This window comes from Neovison vison, chromosome 13 (assembly GCF_020171115.1).
Source record: "Neovison vison isolate M4711 chromosome 13, ASM_NN_V1, whole genome shotgun sequence".
Classification (NCBI taxonomy): Eukaryota; Metazoa; Chordata; class Mammalia; order Carnivora; family Mustelidae; genus Neogale; species Neogale vison.
In genome coordinates, this window is record NC_058103.1 from 143,062,907 (window position 1) to 143,082,201 (window position 19,295).

At 41.8% G+C, this 19,295-nt stretch overlaps 1 protein-coding gene across 7 annotated transcripts in view; it reads left to right on the forward strand.

Moving 5' to 3' along the window:
- Window positions 1-19,295, forward strand: part of AKAP13 (A-kinase anchoring protein 13) — a 322,456-nt gene that overhangs the window by 103,027 nt on the left and 200,134 nt on the right. For all 7 annotated transcript variants that reach the window (XM_044231511.1, XM_044231512.1, XM_044231515.1 and 4 more), the window contains exon 3: window positions 15,064-15,211. In XM_044231511.1, the coding sequence (XP_044087446.1) occupies window positions 15,064-15,211 (148 nt within the window). The remainder of the gene's footprint in view (window positions 1-15,063; window positions 15,212-19,295) is intronic.

Consider the following 19,295-nt stretch of genomic DNA (forward strand, 5'->3'; position numbering starts at 1 on the left):
TGACAGGAGGATGTGACAGGTAAAGGGAGCCACAGGGCCAAACAGTGACATAGGCAGTAAGAGTGAGGCTTCAGCTCTATCTTCTTGACCTGCCAGTAGTTTGGTATGATCCAAGTGAGGGTTTGAGGAGAGGCTCTGAGGTCAGAGGAGGCTGGAGAGGGAGGCAAGGGCTAGGTCATGGAAGGCCTTGTGTGCCAGGAACTGAAGAGACAGTGCTCAGGAGTTTGGATGTGATCCTGTTGGCCATCTATGAGTTTTGGGTCAGTAACCTGATCAGATTGTAGTTGGTAGACTTCTGTGCCTTCTTTTGGGTGCTGGGCTGGCCTAGAAACCTGAAGACCCAATTTCTTGGTTGACTTCAGAGGAAAACCAAGAGAACTGACTGAGGAATTATCAAGGACACTAGGTGAGTAAGTGTGCAGGGTGGGTGAGGGCAGAAGTCAGGCTGGTAGATTTAAGTTATAGAATGTCGCTCCCCACTTCAGTCATCTGCTCTGTGGGATGGGGAGAGGGAGAGAGGGAAGGAGGGATGGGGAGCTAGAGAGACCGATTTATCCAATCCTCTGCATTCAGTTCCTTTAGTAAATTTCCCTCAAGAATTAATAAAAATCCTTATGTTCTCTTCATTTTAACCAGATCGCTGGTCTTGTCAGCAAGAGGGAGACTGTCTCTTTAAGTGTTGGCCTGATTATTCTAGCTGTTCCAGAGAGTTGTGAAACATTTGTGGGAGGGAGAGGTTTTTTTTCTTTCGTTCTTTTTTAAGCCACCAGCCAACACCCTCTGACCAATTTAGTTTTGCTTATTAACAAGAATATATGGAGAGGCCTGGGTTTGTACATTGAAACAAAAAGCTCATATACTCTTAAAGTTTTCAAAAATTCTGTTTTAAGGAACACTTGCCATTAAGGAAACCGTACAAAATTTTCTGTAATTTGATTCCTTTCCCAGCTGAAGTTTCCAGATTCTTCCCCATTGGGGAGAATAGTCTCTAAAACCACTCCATACCAAGAACTCAACCAAGAGCTCATCAGGTTTATTGAGCGCCATCTACTGGTGCTGTGTTAATGGACCAAAAAGGCAGTGCTTGGAAACCTTTAAGAATTTGTATGTATCTTAGTGTTGCAAAATTAAAGCTGGAAAACAGTATGAATTTTTGTTAGTAGTAGTAGTAGTAGTAGCAGTAGTATTTAAAATAATAGTTTTGTGTTCGCATTGGAAAGGGGGATGCTTTTGGCTGGACTATAAGTTGTGTGATTAAAGATGAAGAAGGCAGGTTACAGGGATTTCACTGACCCATACCTTTATCCAGCAAAAGGTTAGTCTGGTGGAAATAAAAATTAAGTTTGAATGTCAAATAAAATTGTTAAATATTTTCATCACTGATATCAGTCAGATTTCATTCCATGTATATGGAATGAATTTAGTTTATGCCAAAAGTCAATACATTTCTCAGTGGATTTCTGTTTATGTTCCTTGAGGTACTTTGGGGCACCTTTTAAGGAAAGCTTTATAAACAGTTTTATAAACAGATAGCTTTGCTATCCAGTCTGGAATGTAGGCTTTCTTATGAGGGGAATGGAGAATATCTGAATATTCTTCCACTTAAGAGAGATAAGGGTAAAGCCCCTTGGTTAAATAAATAGGGATGATGCCACTGTGTTCTTTTCTTGTCACTGGTCCTTTTGAGCCTTAGTTCTGTTTTAAGTGAATTTTTTTTTTTTTTGCTTTGTTTTTCTTGTTGGTTTATTTTTAAGGATCCCTGCCCTAAAAAGGTGGCATAGCTAGATCATTAGATTTTAGATCTTTAATTTCTCATCCATTTGTTGTTAAGTGTTTAAGTGAATTGAAAAGAGACAGATTGTTTATAGGAAGAGAATCCAGTTAGGAATTCATTTATTCATTCATTCATCCAACATTTACTGAGCACTTAAAGCGACCATTTACACTTTTAGGTAATGATGTTGTATTGAATAAAATAAATATGCTCCCTGGCCTCATGAAGCTTACAGAATAGTTGGGAGGAAAGGGAAGAATCAGGGAAATATATAAATATGTATGTATTAATTTATACACATGCACACACACTTATGTACATATAAATATACATTGTGGATATTTACAAATAAATAAACATGCCAGATTGTAAAAAGTGCTATGAGGAAAAAAAGTCAAGATAGATAAGGAGAGCTGTAGCAGAGGAGTTCATATTCTTTAAGATGGTCAGGGAGGACCTTACTAATAAGAGGACACTTGAAGAGTAATGATCATTAATGCTGTATAAAAGTTGTTTGTCATTATCTTATTTGATCTTCCAACCGTGTGTAAAAAAGTACGCAGGGCAGTAATGTTGTTAACCTTCCTTGCTTCTCCTTGGTCTCTGGAGTACAAAGGCTGAAACCCATGGCATTCATGTCCTGTCTTCTGCTTGTGTGTTCCCTTTGCAGAAACTATGGCACGTTACTCCTCTGATGGACCGTGTTTGTTTAAAACGTGCAGGAATTGACCAGGCAGACAAAGGGTGAAGTCATTCCAAGGAGAGGGAACCATAGTGATTCTTTTAAAACATGAATCAAGATGACTTCACTCTTTTCAAACCCTTCCAGTGACTTAACATCATACAGAGGAAGTAAATCCAAACTCCACCCTTGTCTCCCATCCAGGGCTTATTTCCTGGCTGCTCCAGACTGGCCGCCTCTGCTCTTCTGGACATGTCGATTTTACCCCTGCCTGACACTTGTCATTCTCTTGACCTGGAACACGTGAAACTTGCCTCTTCTTTCAGGTTCCCCCTGAAATGGGACTTCCTGTGGTAACCCTCCCTGACCGCCCTCTTCGAACCAGCCGCTCACCCCTGCTTCACACACACTTGAACCCTCTACTCTGTCCTGTTCTTAGTAATGGAACTTTCCCCTGATGTTCCTTTTTATAATAGGTTTGTCCCTCCTGCTGAAGTGTAAACTCTGTGAGGCCAGGAGCCTTGTCTACTTCATGTTTATTTCTTACTTCTTAAGAGTGCTTGGCACATGTTTGAGACTGTTGTCCTTTGGCTGACAAGCAAAATGGGCTCCACCCGTTTATCTGTCAGGTCCGTAGCTATGAAGTGACCAACTCTGATCTTACTGCTGAGCCCGTGTTTTTCCTACTTCACTGTTAGAGTAGCATGTTTCATTTAAGAAAAGTGAATGCGCAAGAAAACTGAAGGTGTGTGCATGTGTAGGCACATGCTTTCTCGCTCTGTTTTGTAATGGTGTCAGTTTCCCAGAAAACAGTACGAGTTAGTATGAGGAGATATTAAAAAACCAATGAAATTGCACTGTCCAGTGATTAGGGTTTGGGTTTGTTTTTTTTTTTTTTCCTTCTGCATGCCTCCTATTTTCTGGCTTGATGGCAGCATCAAACCTTTATGTTCATTCTTATCTTAGAGATGCTTGGGTACTACTTTGCCATGACTCTGCCTTATAAATGTGCCTCTTGTTTACCTAGAACACTCTAGTAAAGTAAGCAGCACGAATGTAACTCATGTGTCCTCTTATAATTAAATTTTGCGATGTTTTCCTTTTGAGTGAATTCCAGTTACAGAGAAGGCCAGTGTACAGAGAGCACTTCAGGGTGCTCCCAAGGATGAAAATACAAGACCAGTCTCTCTTTGAGCTCTGCTGATATGTGTTATTTTGTTAGCTTCATTGTATTCAGTGCTTAGAAGCTCTCAGATCTGACCGCTGCTTCCTGAATGATTTCGGATTTCGTTTGTAGCCTCTTCCACCTCCTCCTACACCTCATCCCGTCCACTCGTTGCAGCTGTCATCTCTTCCAAACAAGAGTGTGGAGTCAGGCAAGAGAGGATTCTCGCTGTGCCTCCTTGCAGTGGCCCGGGTTTGAGATAGCCCCGTGGGAAGCCTTCCTCCCCTGACTTAGCTCAGCATGGCATCCAGAGCCGCCTCTGCCTCCTGCAGTATCTGGTCCTTGCCTGTGGTGCACTGCATCTTACAGAGCTGTAATCGTTGCATTTTGTGTTTCTTTCTTCCTTAAAAAGATGTTGAGCCCCAAGAGAGCAAGAGCTGTCTTGTCTCAGTATCTTTTGGTATCTGCTATAGTACCTCACCCAAGTGCCCAGCCAGGTGTTTAGTTAACTGAAGAAAGGGCTGAGCAAAACAAGCTTAGTATTTTTGCTTATTTGTAACATTTTAAGTTTTGGGTTTGTGGTTTTTTTTTTTTTTTTTTTTTTTTTAGAAGGACAAATATTTGTGGTTCAACCCACAAACATCGATAGAGCCCTTTCTGTGTATCAGGCCCTTTGAAGGGATGTTGAATGTACAAAGATGAACTGCATCTACCAGTTTCTTCTTAAATGGCTTCGCTTTCAGAATGTATGTTCCTGCAAAAGATGGTCTGTGTTGAGCCTTGGGCAGCATTGGACATAGCCATTTCTCCATAGGAGCTTTCTTGATCATTCCCTTCAAGGCAGAGTTGGGGCATCCATTTCCTCTGCCCCTAGAGACACCATTTATATCACTTATCGTACAGCATTCTGTCTCTGGGTATGTCTGTCTAGGCTTCTGGAGGGCAGGCACCAGGAAGTATTTATAATTCTAGAACCTGGTTTCTAACAGAGACAAAATATGTTGAACAGAAGTCCCTGTGCGCTTGTTTAGCACGAATGGATGAATGACTTGGGGCTGTGCTTATGAGAACAGAACAGAAAGCAAGGTGACAGACAAATTCATATTAATTATGTTTGTACTAATTCACTTATCTGCTTGATGAACTAGAACAAATTTTATACTAGTGGTAAAACACAAAAGTGTATATATATGCTAAAGGGAGGGTTTTTTAATTTTTGTTTTTATGTAGGCTTCACACCCAGTGTGGAGCCCACCTGAGGCTGCGAGCTCACGATCTAAAATCGAGACCTGGGCTGAGATCGAGTCTGACACTTAACCGACTGAGCACCCGGGCACCTCTAAAGGGAATTTTTAAAATAATAAAATATTTTCAAACATTTCAAGGCTCATTTACATACCAGCATTAATGTCTAATATAATATTCATATTTTCAGATATTCATATTTCAGAAATAATCCCAATACTAATGGCTAACAGTCCTTTGTATATTTGATAGCAGTACGTTATTTGAAAGTCCGTTAACTGTCATTCAGCCTAGCTTTCTGCCAAATGAGTGTAGATTAACAGTTGTATTTTGCCTAGATTATATCATCTTCAAAGGCTTTTGTAGTTACTGAGGGTGTCATGAACAACAAGATGGTTAAAATAGAAACCTGAAACATTTTAGCCGGTGGAAATGAATTGTATCATGAAGCTGGGAAATGATATTTGTTTTAGTTTATCAACCGAGCTCCCCGGAGGACTCGAGGAAATGCATGTTCTAAGTTTTTCACTGCCGATGGCCCAGTCCGCAGCTGCCATTAACAAAAAGCGATATGGTAGGTCTCATCGTCTTTCTTGGTGGCACTGGAGTTTGGATCCTGTTTCTGGATTTTGAGGCACGGGGAGAGATAGAGGAGTGGTACGTTGTGCAGAGGCCCATTTACGGCTGGGGTTTCACGCGGGCTGGAAGCAGCTCCTGAGCTCGCCGTGCTTCGGTCTCCCAGTCTGTCCTCCGTTGCCCACCCTGAGGATTGCTTGACGTTCGTTCCTCTTCTTGTTGCATGGCCAGTCCTTGCTTCTCTCCCTGCCCTTCATGCTTCTTTTTGATCCACCCTTCTCTGATTTCTCCCTTTCTCTGGCTGGCCTTTCTTGTTTGTGCTGTTTCTCCAGATCAGTTTCCTCTTCCTGCCCTCCCATGCAGAAGCACCAGGGCCTAGGCCTTGGCTCTCTGTGACACAGTGCGCCTGTGCTCAGGGGTGACTCTCAGGTCCGCCTCGCCAGCCCAGACCTCCTCTGACAGCCTCATCTGCTCGCCACCTGTTGGATGGGTCTTATCTACTTTGCACCCTGCTGATATGTGAAACTTGACATTTAAAGCTTATCGCCCTCTTTTTCACAAATCATTCCCCTAGCCCACCCCCGCATTTTTTCCTCGAGAGATCCCTCTTTTCATGTTTACTCTCTTCCTCTCTCTGTCCAGCACCCAGCCAGTCAGCCCCCGTATTTCATCAAATTACTTTCAACAGAATGCCTTTCTCACATATATTTCTTTTCAGATCGTGTTACTACTACAATAGCGATTTTAAGCTCTTTTTGCTTCCTTAAGTCATGTTTTTTTTTTAATGTTTTCCCCACGTGGTTTCCTCGCCTCTGTTCTTTTTCCTTCTTGAGGACTCTGCTGTAGGATAAAAAAACCTTTCATGAACATTTGCTGCTGTTAACACATCACCCTCCACCCCTCTCCCCAGAGTTTTCTTTCAATCCAGAGCACAGAGGGCTCTATTTTTCTTCTTGCCTGCCCAGGCCAAGTATGAATCGGTTTGCCATTAACGTTCTCCATGAGCTGATCTCTGCCACCTTTATTCATTCGTGTAGTTGTTTAGAAACTCTGTGCTGGATCGGCGCTGTGTGAAGTACATAGAAGGACGGAGTTCTTGCTGTCCACAGGCTTCATGCAGTGACGAGAAATACGTATGGCTGACCCTTGAACGGCTTGGGTCCAGGCAGACATGGATTTCTCTTTCATTAAATATATTGGGAAGTTTTCTAGAGATTTGCTATAATTAAAAAAAACCCAACAGACGAACAAATGTAGCCTAGAAATACTGAAAAATTAAGAATTTGGGTATGTCATGAATGCGTACCATGTTGTCGATCTAGTCTATTTTATCATTTACTGCCATAACACATGCACAAGTCTGTTATAAAAAGTTAACACAAACACCTAGAGTCTGTACATGGCACTGTTTTCAGTCAAGAGAAACGTACATGAACATGAAAATGAGTATCAAATCATAGTGGAATGAAATTAACTGCAGCAGAGTTTCATAGCCACTTCGGGTGCTCTGGCCTTAAGCTCAGCTGTTGCCAGTATCTGCCTAAAACTCCACCCGAGGGGCGCCCGAGGCACACCATCCCATCCCCACACCAGCGGCCGGGCTCTCCAGGGAATTGCACACGGCAGTAACAAGTCCTCTCTGGTGGGTCTCATAGAAGTAGTTAAGCTTTTGGGGCATCCACAGTTCTTGGGGTTTTTGACTGGAGCAGGTGCCCCCACCCCCCACGTAGTTCAGGGGTCAACTAATCGCATGGTAGGATTAGAGACCACTTTTGGTTGTCGTTGTCTCTTAGCCGTCTTCAACCTGGCACACATCCGCAGCCTTTCTGTATCTTTCATGGCATTGACAGTTTGGAAGAATACAGTAATCCCTTCGTTTCTTCAAAAGAGTATTTCTTATTTTTATTTTTCTGATGTTCCCTTGTGACTAGATGCATTCTTGGCCAAAGTACTGTGTAGGTCCTGTTGTGTCCTTCTCAGAGTATGCCTTCTGAAGGCGCACAGTGTTCATCTGTCTTTATTGGGACATTACTTTGATTACCTGGTCAAAGTATTGGTAGATTTCTTCACTGAATAAATACTACATTTTTTCTTCCTTGCCACTACTAAGTAGTCTGTGGGGAGATCCTTGTAGACAATGTACACATCTTCTTCCTCTTTAGAATTTCTCCATAGATTGATAATTGATCATTTTTTGCTAGAAGCAGTTTTTACCAGTACGGTTGCAAAGTGATTACTTCCCCAGGCTAGCACTGTCTCTACTGGTCAGCCTTTCATTCTGTCATCTGCAGGAATTCTCCCTTCCCTGTTTAATTCATTTACCTATACTAGTGCAGACTCCGGACTTCCCATTCTTTAATTATTTATAGTTTGTTACTGTTTTTCATTGTTTTGGTTTTCAAATTGTCCCAGATTTGGCCAGAGGAAGCCACTTCAGTGTGCAACATGTCCCCATCTTTGTTTCTTTTCTTCTACTTTTTGAGCACTTCCTTATTTTCTGTCAAAAACAAGATGTTCCAGGATCCTCTTGTACATACCCTGACCCTAGGCCTGGAAATAGCCTTTCTTGGAGTAGCTTTGGTTCATTTTAATAGAGAATGGTGTTTAGTGACCAAGAGCTGAGCATTAGAAAGCTCATTGCTCCTGGGTGGCTCTCTGTTGCGTGAGCCTTTAATGAAATTGAAGACCAGCGGCCTGATTTTCCAAGGGAGAGACTGTTGATTTCAGACTATGGAAAAACTGTAGGTGACTATAAACCTTTGGTAGCTTTAGGAAATGATTGGGCAAAGTGGCTTATCAACTGCCTATTTTAAAGGAGAAAATGAAGCTAATGGCGTGAATGCAAACAAGTGTCTGAATTGTACAAGGACTCACTTTAGAAATTACTCTCTTGGTACTATAATCATTTGCCACCTTGTGGAAAGATAGTACTTGAATGTTCAATATTTACATTGCATTACTTACCTCCTTTCACTTTCCCCATATGAACATTAAGTGTAAATCTTGTTATTTTGGCAAACTGGGAAATCGATTTGGGAAGGTCTATAAACTCCTTTAAGATTCTCAAACAAAAGGCAGCTGTTGTTGTAAGTCATAATTCTGGAAGCCTGACTATCTTTACTAAATATACTAAATATAAATATGTATATATTAATATACTAAATATAAATATCTTTACTAAACATACATATACATATGTCTGCAGGATGCAGAAAACATCTTTAGAAATGTAATTTAATTTTATACCTTTTAACTTTGAGTATTTGCTTACATAAATTATTTGAGAAATTGTCCCTTAGAAATTATTTTTTGAAATAATTTCAAATTTATAGAAAAATTATAAGAATAGTTTACATTAAACCCAGATTCACGGTAATATCTTGCCATATTTGCTTAATTGTGGTCTTGTTTTTTGAAAGTTGCAGACATCATGCTCCTTTACCCCAAATACTTAATTGTGTATTTCCTAAGAACAAGGATATACTCTTCTAGAACCACAGCACAATGACAGGAAACCAGGAGTTTTAACATTGATATGTTAAATCTGTAAGCCTCCCACAAATGTTGTGGGTTGTCGCAATAATATCCTTAATAGCAATTTGTTTTACCACTCAGCTTCCAACCCAGAATGATGTGTTGCATTAGTGGGCAAGTTTCTTTAGTCTGGAGTGGTACCTCAGTCTCTGCGTCTCCTCAGTGACATTTTGGCAGAGCACTGGCCAGTTGTTTTGTTTTGTTTTTGTTTTTTGTTTTTTTGGAAGGCCTCTCCACTTGGGTCTGTGTGATGTCTTCCTATGACTAGAGTGAGGTATTGCATTTTTGTTGGGGATGCTGCAAGTGATGTTTGTCCTCAGCAGGTGGCATCAGGTGTGGGGCGCTGGTTTGTTTCATTATTCATCATGTTACCTTTTTTGATCACTTGATTCAGATGGTATCTACGAGGTTTCTAGCTTTCCCTTTGTGATTTACAAGGAAGCAGACTATTTAAAAAACAAGGATTTTTTTCTTTTAAAAATAAACCATCTGTATTTGAAAATGCTAGAGGGGTGCCTGAGTGGCTCTGTTGGTTAAGTGTCTGATTCTTGATTTGGGCTCATGTTATGATCTCAGGGTTTTGGGATTGAGCCCTATGTTGGGTCTCCCACTTAGTTGAGAGTCTGCTGGAGATTCTCTGTCTGCCCATGTGCATGCACTCTCTCTCTCAAAAATACATCTTAAAAAATATATATATTGGAAAATGTAAGTGTGAAGTACATTAAAATTGACCTCAGCCACCATCTAGGAGTAGGTACCTGCTATTAAAGTTTTGGTGTTTTTCTTTTCAAATGTGTGTTTTGAGCACCTGCTTCTTCCTATTCCAGACTAAGGGGATATTATGATGTATATAAAAGGTGGGACTTACATTCTGACAAATAATAATAGTATTTCTTTATTGAGATAGAAATGACATAAAATATATTAGTTTTAGGTGTAAAAATGATTTAATATATGTATCTATTACAAAATGATTACTATCGTGAGTTTACTTAACATCCGTCACCACATATAGTTACAGTTTTTTTCTGGTGATAAGAACTTTTAAGATTTACTCTATTTGCAACTTGCAGGTATTTGATACGGTATATTAACTGTAGTCACCATGTTATATGTCACATCTGTTCTCTGTTACATCCGCATTACAGTTATTAGAATTATTATTTATTGAACATATGTCCCATGCAGTGCTGTAGGTATTTCACTTTTTTTTTTTTTTTAAAGATTTGTTTATTTGAGAGAGAGGGAAAGAGTGTGCATGTGTCGGGGACGGGCAGAGGGTGGGGAGAGGTAGACAGATCTCAGGCGGATCCACAGTGAGTACAGAGCCTGACATAGGGCTCTCAGGACCCTGAGATCAGGACCTGATCCAAAACCAAGAGTCACATGCTCAAGCAGCTGAGCCACCCAGGGGCCCCCTGGTGCTTCACTTTTATCAGTTACTTAATTCTTAAACAACCTTTGAGGTAAGTATTTTTGTCTTCACTTCCAGCTGAAAATTTAACATAACAAAGAGGGTAAACAGGAAGCAATGTCCCATGCTGTGATTCAGGCAGAGACCGTTCCTTTGCCCACTGCAGTATGTTAATAAGTTAAAAGCCAAATTTGAAAGTTAGAAAATTGATTGACTTAAGGTGTGGTGATGATACTGATCTTTCCTGAGCAGAATTCTGGCGGCATTGTTATCTGTGGACCTGGGTTGCTTTGTACTTGGCGCTGGTTTTCCCGGATGGCCGGCCAGTCCTCCACTCTCGTTCTCGCAAGCAGTCATCTGTCTGGATCCGGCCTGCCGTGGCATATCCTTGCCTTCCTTGCCTTCCCTTTGGAAATTCCCTCGCTTTCCCTCTCTCCCATTCTGCTAATCTATTCTCAATGATGTGATGATTAAAAAGAAAAAAGAAAAACCCTGATTTGTAGCATTTGCCGATTTCAGTGGTGTAAATACTGCTATTCTTGATTTTAGGCTGGCAGTGCCACATCACTGAATGCAGGGCGGGACAGGGGTGTGTGCTGGGGGAGATGTGCACACCATCGCTGTAATTTCAGTCAGAAAATAGATGTAAACCTCGAGATTATAGGTACCAGGGAAGTGTGATAAAATAATTAAAAAGTGATGAGTTTTAAGTTATTTATTAATCTGTTGTTTATACAATTTATTTAATTCTGCGCTTAATTTTTTAATAATGGCTGTGTTTAACAAGTGGCTTGCAGAATTCCTAAAAATACAGTGATGGGCTCTCACGAGCCTGTACAAGCCATCTCCAGTGTACCACGGCAGTTACCTTGGTGCTGATGGGGTCCACAGCCAGAAACCTTATGTCTGACACTGTCTGGCCGTCTGAGACATCAGTGCTGGCCCTTCTTTGACCACTCCTCCCACAGAACTTCCTACTGTCTCATTCCCCTCAACTCCGCCTAACATCTTCCCTGTTTCCAAGGCCTTGTTCCTTTCCCACACTATAATTCACTTTCTCCCTTCGCTCGGATGCTTTTCCCTTGCCCATTCCTTTTTTCCCTGATCAAGATACTGTCCCTGGTTTAAGGAAGACCTCAGGCATAACTCGTATCTCGGGGCATGGAGAGTCTGCATGATGTTGGGCAAGATGTTGGGTCTCACGTGGAGAGAAAATCCTTGTTCTACAAAAGGAAGATCTGTTCTTTGAATTCCAGGTTAGAAACCTGAGTGGGGAAAAAATTTTGTTTTTGTCATTAATAAATATGTGAAAGTGATTATAGCACCATTAATATATGTATCTACTATATACATGAGTTAAAGATGGGGAGAATTGGGACCACAACTGCCATTTAAAATTTTGTTTCTCTGATGGGCATTAAGGAGAGCATGTGATGTGATGTGATGAGCACTGGGTGTTATACGCAGCTAGTGAACATTACATTGAACATTACATCAAAAACTAATGAGGATGTACTATATATTGGCTAAACTGAATTTAAATAAAAATTTAAAGAACAAATAAAATTCTGGTTTTGGGGGGGCAAGTAAGTTACTTATTGTGGCATTTAGGGCTACAGTGCATTCATATCTTGGGGACCGCCGATACCTACAAAATAGGGCCATTATAAATTGTCATCTGTCAGCAAAAATAATCAGGACTCTGACCATCCTGTGAGGTTCAAGGATATGTTTCTTCAGTTTACTGGAGAAGTGGAGATACAGATGCCTCTCTTCCTGGGGCTTTAATCAAGAATGTGTCCGGAAAATTGCCCTTGTTAATAGTTCATCTATTGTCTTTTTAGATGTGTGACAGACTTATTAACTGGGCAGCCAGATTGACCTATGTGTTCATTCCATGGGGTGTGTCCTTCCCAGGAGCAGGGAAATCATGTACCAGAATATTCCTCAGGGAAGGTGTGGTTCCAGCAATCACCTCAACAAAAACTCTTGCGTACATCTGTTTTTCAGTCACCCCTGCTCTAGCTTAGTCTTGTGAGTGTCTGCAGGGCCTCTCGGTGCCCCATACTGGTGTGGGGACACCAGGGTCTTGGAGCTGACGCGTGGTGAGAGTATGTATCGTTTGCTCCCAGGGACTTGAGAGTGCAGAGGCACTCCTTCGGGGAAACTAGGTACTTTCGTGCCAGGTGCCTTTTTAATCTGAATTTCAAGTAGTTTTGAGGTGAGTGAGTCTTCTGTGTTCCCATCTATTTAGTATTTTGGGTATTTTGACTTAACATTAAAAAAAACTGTTGAAGCTTTGTGAGCAGTTTAAAGCTTATTTACTTTTGTCTTGGGAGTGAAGAAAGAAGTTGATGTTGAAGGCTTTGTTAAAAGGATTTAAATTGTCCCATAACCCCCTCTTCTGCCCTCAGTTAAAAGAAGGCCCCAGATACCATTTAATATCTTGGGCACAGAGTCTTCTAGCAAGATACTGGTTCTCACATCTTCAGAGGAAATCCCTGATCTTGAGAAAGGACACACAGTCTTAGAATTCATTTTCTTTTCCCCCTCTAGAAGTAGTCCACGCTGTGAGTAATGCAGGCCGATAGGGCACAAGGTCTTAGTGGGAACTGCTTAGCTCCGCTGTGGCTTATTATAGTGCAAAAGGAGCCACGGACCACGGGTAATCAAGTGAGCTGGTTCCAAGAAGACTTTATGTACGGACACCGAAATTCAGATGTCATGTCATTTTCATAGGTTAAAAGATATTTTTATTTTTTTTTTCCAACCACTTTAGAAGTATAAAAACCTTTCTTAGCTTTGAGCCAAACACAAACAGGCCGAGAGCTGGATTACCCCCACAGATCAGTTTGCCAACCTGTGCTCTGAAGGATGAAACTTTAGAGCTTTCTCTCACACACCTTTTCCCCTCCTCAGGTTATAATGGTATTGCAATACCTTGAGAAATTTAGTCTTCTCATGTGCTGCAGACATTTTAGCTGGTTGTGGTTTATCATGACAAAGGGTATTAAATATTTTGCCAGCCTAAGCTTTTCAAAATGTTTCCAAGATAGGGACTTACACATGAGTCTCAGTTATAATTCTCAAGAGTGACTGCAGCCCGTGATAATTCTGTTTTACCAACTGTGCTGTTCCTTGTGGTAGGATGCTTTGGAACTTTCCAGTTCAGCATTTGGAGGAAGTCACAGCTTATATGTAGCTCATTCTGAATTCTTATCTGTTGCATTGAACAGATGTGGGCCCCTACCATGTACAGGGCACTGCACAAAGCACTGGGGATCAGTGAAGAGATGGGCATTTGACTTTGGGAAATACTTGGAACTCTGTTTCCAGAATCCACGTTTTGGAGCATTGCTTAAGTTTGATGTTGTGATTTTTGGTTTTCAATGTTGAATAAAAATATTACCTGCTGCTCTGTAATGCTGCTGGGCCTAATAAATTTTGGCCACAGGGTGGCATGGTTCTCTCAAAGGCTTCATTGTTGCCAAAATGGAAAAGAAAAAAAAAAAAAAAAGCTCTAAGGAAGGAGCTTTCTTGCTCCTGTTTAATGCTGAAGCAGCCTGGCTTTTTGTAAATTGGTTTTTCCATAGTGCATTATTCTCTTTTTCCTTTTTTTTTTTTTTTTTAAATAGTGCATTATTAAGATTTAGATGTTACTAAACCTAGTGCTTTAAAATCTTTTGTTTATGGTGCCAACATGAATTGTCTAATGTTTATGATTGAGAGAGTAGTAGTTAGGACTGTATTTTGTAGAATATATTTAATTTAGACGCTAACCTCAAAAAAAAAAGAAAGAATGTGTAAAAACTAGAAAGAATATTTGCGAATTAACAACAGATATCGTCTCAGCAGTTGCAAAGTCATGGACAGAGGTACTGATACAAGATTTTTGTCTAATTCCAAGGATTTGATGGAGAGGTAGCTAAAGAAGAGTAGGGATTCCAGAGGGTCAGGAAACACATAACCGGAAAAGTGATTGTCCTGTCCTTGTAGAGTAAGAATATTATCATAGACTGAGAGCTGAATGTGTTCCAAGAGTGTTCATATATTAGCTGCAGGAAGAGGAGGTATTGTCTCCATTAATAAAGTCAGGGACAGTGGGGTTTAGAGGATTTAAGTGAAGTCTTTGTAGGTTTGACTGGAGCCCACGTGTATGCTCTTTGCAACCTGCCGCTTCCGGGCTAGCTCATCGGAGACTCTCCTTGTTGGAGAATAGGGGGATTTGGCAGCGATTTCTAGGATGTCGGACTGAGAGTTATTACTACTACTGGAACACGGCTCAAGGGCACGTTCAGGCTGTAAGGATGTAACTAACTGTGTAATATGCCTCCACCATCCTCTTGGCCTTATTTTTGGATTCTTTTGGATTTCTTTTTTACCTGTTCGTCAAGTAAATATCCAAACCAACTATTACCTTCTTAGTTTACTCATTTGTCCAGCCACCTCCACTAAAACCCTAAGCTTTAAGGAGGACAGAGATCTTATTTTCAGATCCTTTTGTATTCTCAGTGCCTACAGTACTTCCTGGCACGTAAGTGGTCAGGGTTTATATTTGTATAACCTCCTCGAATGGGACCCAGTTTGGATGAGACATTTGATTTTCCCTTGAATTTAAAGTTTTGTGAAGATGGACTCCCAAGGGGAACCTGACTCTCTTTTTCCTTTCCTAGGGCGATTGTGTGGTTACCGTGTTGCTGGCTGAAGAGGACAAAGTTGAGGATGATGTAGTTTTTTACTTGGTATTTTCGGGTTCCACCCTCCATCACTGCACAAGTACTCGGAAGGTCAGCGCTGATACGCTGGAGACCATTGCTCCTGGTAAGTGTTGGGCGGAGTCTTCACTGGCCTTTCCGGGTTCATGCACACTTTTATTCTGTGTGGTCAATGTGGAGTGAGAGGAATGAATCAGGGCGATAGAATTCTTGTCAAATCTTTATGTTAACAATGCATTAGAATAAAGCATTCTGTTTATATTTGCTTGTTCCACAAAAATCCGAGCCTCACTAGAAATTAGCGAAATAATGGTGTCGTAAGTTTAAAAGTAAAAATCAGGATCAGCAAAAATATTAATAAAAATCAGGATCGGCAAAAATATTAATTTATGAGAACGTTGAGATTTGGGGAGAACTAAAAGAGGTGGAAGATACACGTTTCTACTGTGGTTCCCATGGTGTGACTGCAGATTTGAATTCTGCATATCATAGTGGCAAAAGTAAAGGTAAAACACAGTTAATGAGTACTTAATCACTATTGTAGTTATAGGTTTAACAATTAAAAGGGGAAGATAGGTAGTTATTAAAAATGCTTTACAGAAGTCATGAAATCATTGCTATGTCCACGAGAAACGGCTCCTAAGATAATGGCTGTCCCTTGACCTGCCTGTCCCAGCACCTGAAGGTGTATTGATTTGTGTTTGGAGGTGAGCTGCTTTCCTTCATTGACCTGGCTTCGAAGTTAACAGTTGACCAGCTTTCATCAGGATACAAAGTAGGGCGCACTTGGGGGGAGCGCCTAAAAAGTGCTGAGTTAACTGTTTTCCTTTAGAGAACGCAGTGGATTTACTTCTTACTAAACCATTTCCTTTTACCGGCGTTTTTACAGAACACTGATTCCACTGTGTTGAAATAGACCGTGTGAAAAATTACTAGTTTATGAAGCACTTTTAATATCTAGTCTTGCTGGTATTGGTTTAGATTGCTGTGCCAGTTGATATAAATGAACTTCATGTCGGATACCCACCAGCTCCTGGAAATTTTTCTGCAGTCAGGGACTGGGATTTAACAATTAGTTGAAAGCTGTATTTCTCCTCCTGCTTGGCAAAAATGACATTAAAAAATATAGGATTTAAAGATTTTTGACAATTCCGATGAACATCTTACCCCCACCCTTTCTCCCCCAGCCCCCCAACAAAGTTTTAGGGATTGGAAATTCACCTGGAGTTCAGGATAGATACTGATTTCTTTCTAAAGTGTATTAAGTATCCTCCTTTGTAACTTAAAACTCTAATCATCTCGTTTCCTGTGATGTTTATCATGTCAGAAAGGCTTATCCGAAACTTGAGGCCTGCCCTGGAGCAGGTGCCATCCAGTATCACCCTTGCAAAACCTCTGTCCTGTGTGGGTGATGGTGAGAGACAGCTCCGCAGGGGCTCGAGTCAGCGGTGCCTGACTGGACTCTTACCGGGAAAGGAGCGGTGGTAATTTTTATAAACTTACTCCTTCCTGAGTCAGAAACAGTCAGGAGTTAAAGCTAAGGGGTGGTGCGGGAGGGGGTGTTCATGACTGCGTGTGCGCATGTGTGAGAAAGCACGGAGGTGGATGTGGAGGACGCACGGAGCGCTGAGGGAGAGGACAGCTGTGGCAGGGGTGTTGCCCTGTGCCCTGGTCGCAGTGCTCAGTCACGAGTACCGGCAGAGTCCGGCCCCGTGGAGAGGGATCTGCCCGGCAGCCCTGGTCCCTTCGCTGGCAAGGCCTTGTGATGAGGATGGGCGGCAGACAGTTCCTTTCCTTGGCTTCACAAGCCCGCTGTACCTGTGTGACGGCCTGGGGCTCCGCGTTTGTTCCAGCCCGTCTCTGAGCTCCAGCCTACCTTTCTGAACTCTAGTTCCCATCTCTTTCCTTGCCTTTGGTTCCAAACCTTTCTGTGGGTCTCTGCACCCCTCCTTCCCAGTCACACCCATCTCCGGGTGTCCTTCTGTACTTACTCCGAGGACCCTTACCCTGCTGGCCCCAGCGAACCAGAATGGATATGGTACTGTGCTGCTTTCCGCTAACTTGGAAGTTAGCAGAAAGTTAGCAGAAACATCCCTGACCCACTTGCGTGGGGCCTGGAGTCCTAGTACCTGCCTTCTCCATTTTCCGCTAATCAACTACCCCCCTCCCTTTAAATTATGATCTCTCACACCTCCCGTGTCCCCTGTCATGCTTACAGGGCCCAACAACCTGTCTCCTTCTCACCCCACTTAGCCTGCATAGACTGCTCCTCCTTCCTGTTCATTTGGGCTGGTGGCAGGAGGTGTTCGATCGCAGCAGAGGTGACAGAGTCTTGGAGTCCCTGCAAGACCCTCCTGTACAAGCAGGCCAGAGAGAATGTAGAGCCAAACTGTCACATGTGAACCTTTGATACGGATGCAGGGCAGTGGCAAGGTCCTAGCTGGTGAGGTAGGAGCTCTGTGAACTGTTCAAGCGGAAGGGATCCTGAGCGCTCCCTGTTGCTCTGGTCACCGTGTGTGAGATCTTTCCACCCACGTGTCTTGTTAAGATGCCGCATCTGCCGTAGTCATGAGTTGGAGGTGTAGGGATAGGGGCGTTGAGGGCATTGAGTTGATTTTGAATTTCTTGTTGATATCATGGAGTTAAATATTTTAGTCTAGAATTAAGCTGCCTTAATCTGTTTTTAGGGACATTTTAGACTTGTTGCTTCCCTTCCTTCTGCTCTTCACTGAACTGTCTCCTTCTCATGCCTTCCCTGTCCACCTTGTAAAAATACACAACAGCCTTCGAAGGGCGCCTGGGTGGCTCATTTGGTTAAGCATTGCCTCTTGATCTCAGGGTCATGAGTTCAGGCCCCCCATTGGTCTCCATGTTGGGTGTGGAGCCTACTTAAAAAAAAAAAATACACAATGGCCTCCTTCCTGTATTCCTTCTTGCCCTTCTCTGATTTATTTTTCTGCACTGCACTTACAAACTTCTAACACATTATATCTTCTATTGATCTTTTTGTTTTCTACATGCCTCTACTAAAGTCAGCTTCATGAGGGCATAGACTTCTGTTGTGTTGGTGTGTGCTAAGAAGGCTGTCCTAGGAATCCCTGCCATTTGATGGAAGAGAGTTTCTACTTGATCTGAATGCACCCCGGTTCTTGGAAGCCATTCTTCTTGAAAGGTTGTGTACACATGGGTGTGTGCCTGTACACACACACACCCTTTCTTTTGAAAAAATGAAAAAGGAGTTGCTCTGGCTTCTTGAGTTGAATTCTTCCTTGGGGGTGGGAGCCTGTGTTCCCTTGCCAGAGCTGCCTAAGATGATTTGCGTCAGTTAGCTGCATTGATAGCCTCGGATTTCCTGTTTGCTGTGGGCAGTGTCAGATTAGTCAAGATTCTTGATTGAAAGTCTGTGCTTGCTTGGTGCATCCCAGTCCCGGAAAAGTGTGCGCAGTCTGTTTGCAGCAGCTGCTTCTGGGAGCAATGTCAGTGCACCCTCTCTGCTCACGTGTGGGATGAGCTCGGCCAGTCCTAGTCATTTGGGTTGACTCTGGAAAGAAAAAGAGCTTTGTGTCTTGTTCTTGGTTTTAATGTCATGTTTCATCCACATTGCTGGCTCTCATTTTTTCTTTGAGTTCTCTGCATGTTTCACTGTCAGTGTTTTGTAACATTTTACTTTTTACTAAAACCAGATGATTGATTGACCTTCAAAAGGCAACTACTTCTTGATGTTAGTCTGTAACCTTTTATTATTAGGGGGTGGAAGAGAGAAAGGAACATTTCTAAATTGTGTCCTTTAAATGTTTTAACTTCGGATATGAAGATTATTTTTTTCTATTTTCTCCCTTTCTTGCTTAATGAGATGTTTTTAATGAATTGTGTGTGTTTAATTATAAATTATAAAGGCTTTTTGGTAAATAATCTTATTGCCTTACCACCATCAAAAAGCTGTAGACATGATATCATTCCCCCTTTTTAATAAAGTAAGGCCAATAAAAGCATCTTAGGGGGCAGTTAGGCGGAGACTTTGGTTTCTACTTTATTTGCCTTTGATTTGTTTGGGTGCTTTACAAAGTAATTTTTAATAAAAAACATTTTGAAGACGAAAACAATGTCCTCTCTTCTGAAAATAAAGCTGTCGGGTTCTGATTAACACGAGACACAGACAGACAAGCTATGTAATAAAATGTTAGTTCAAG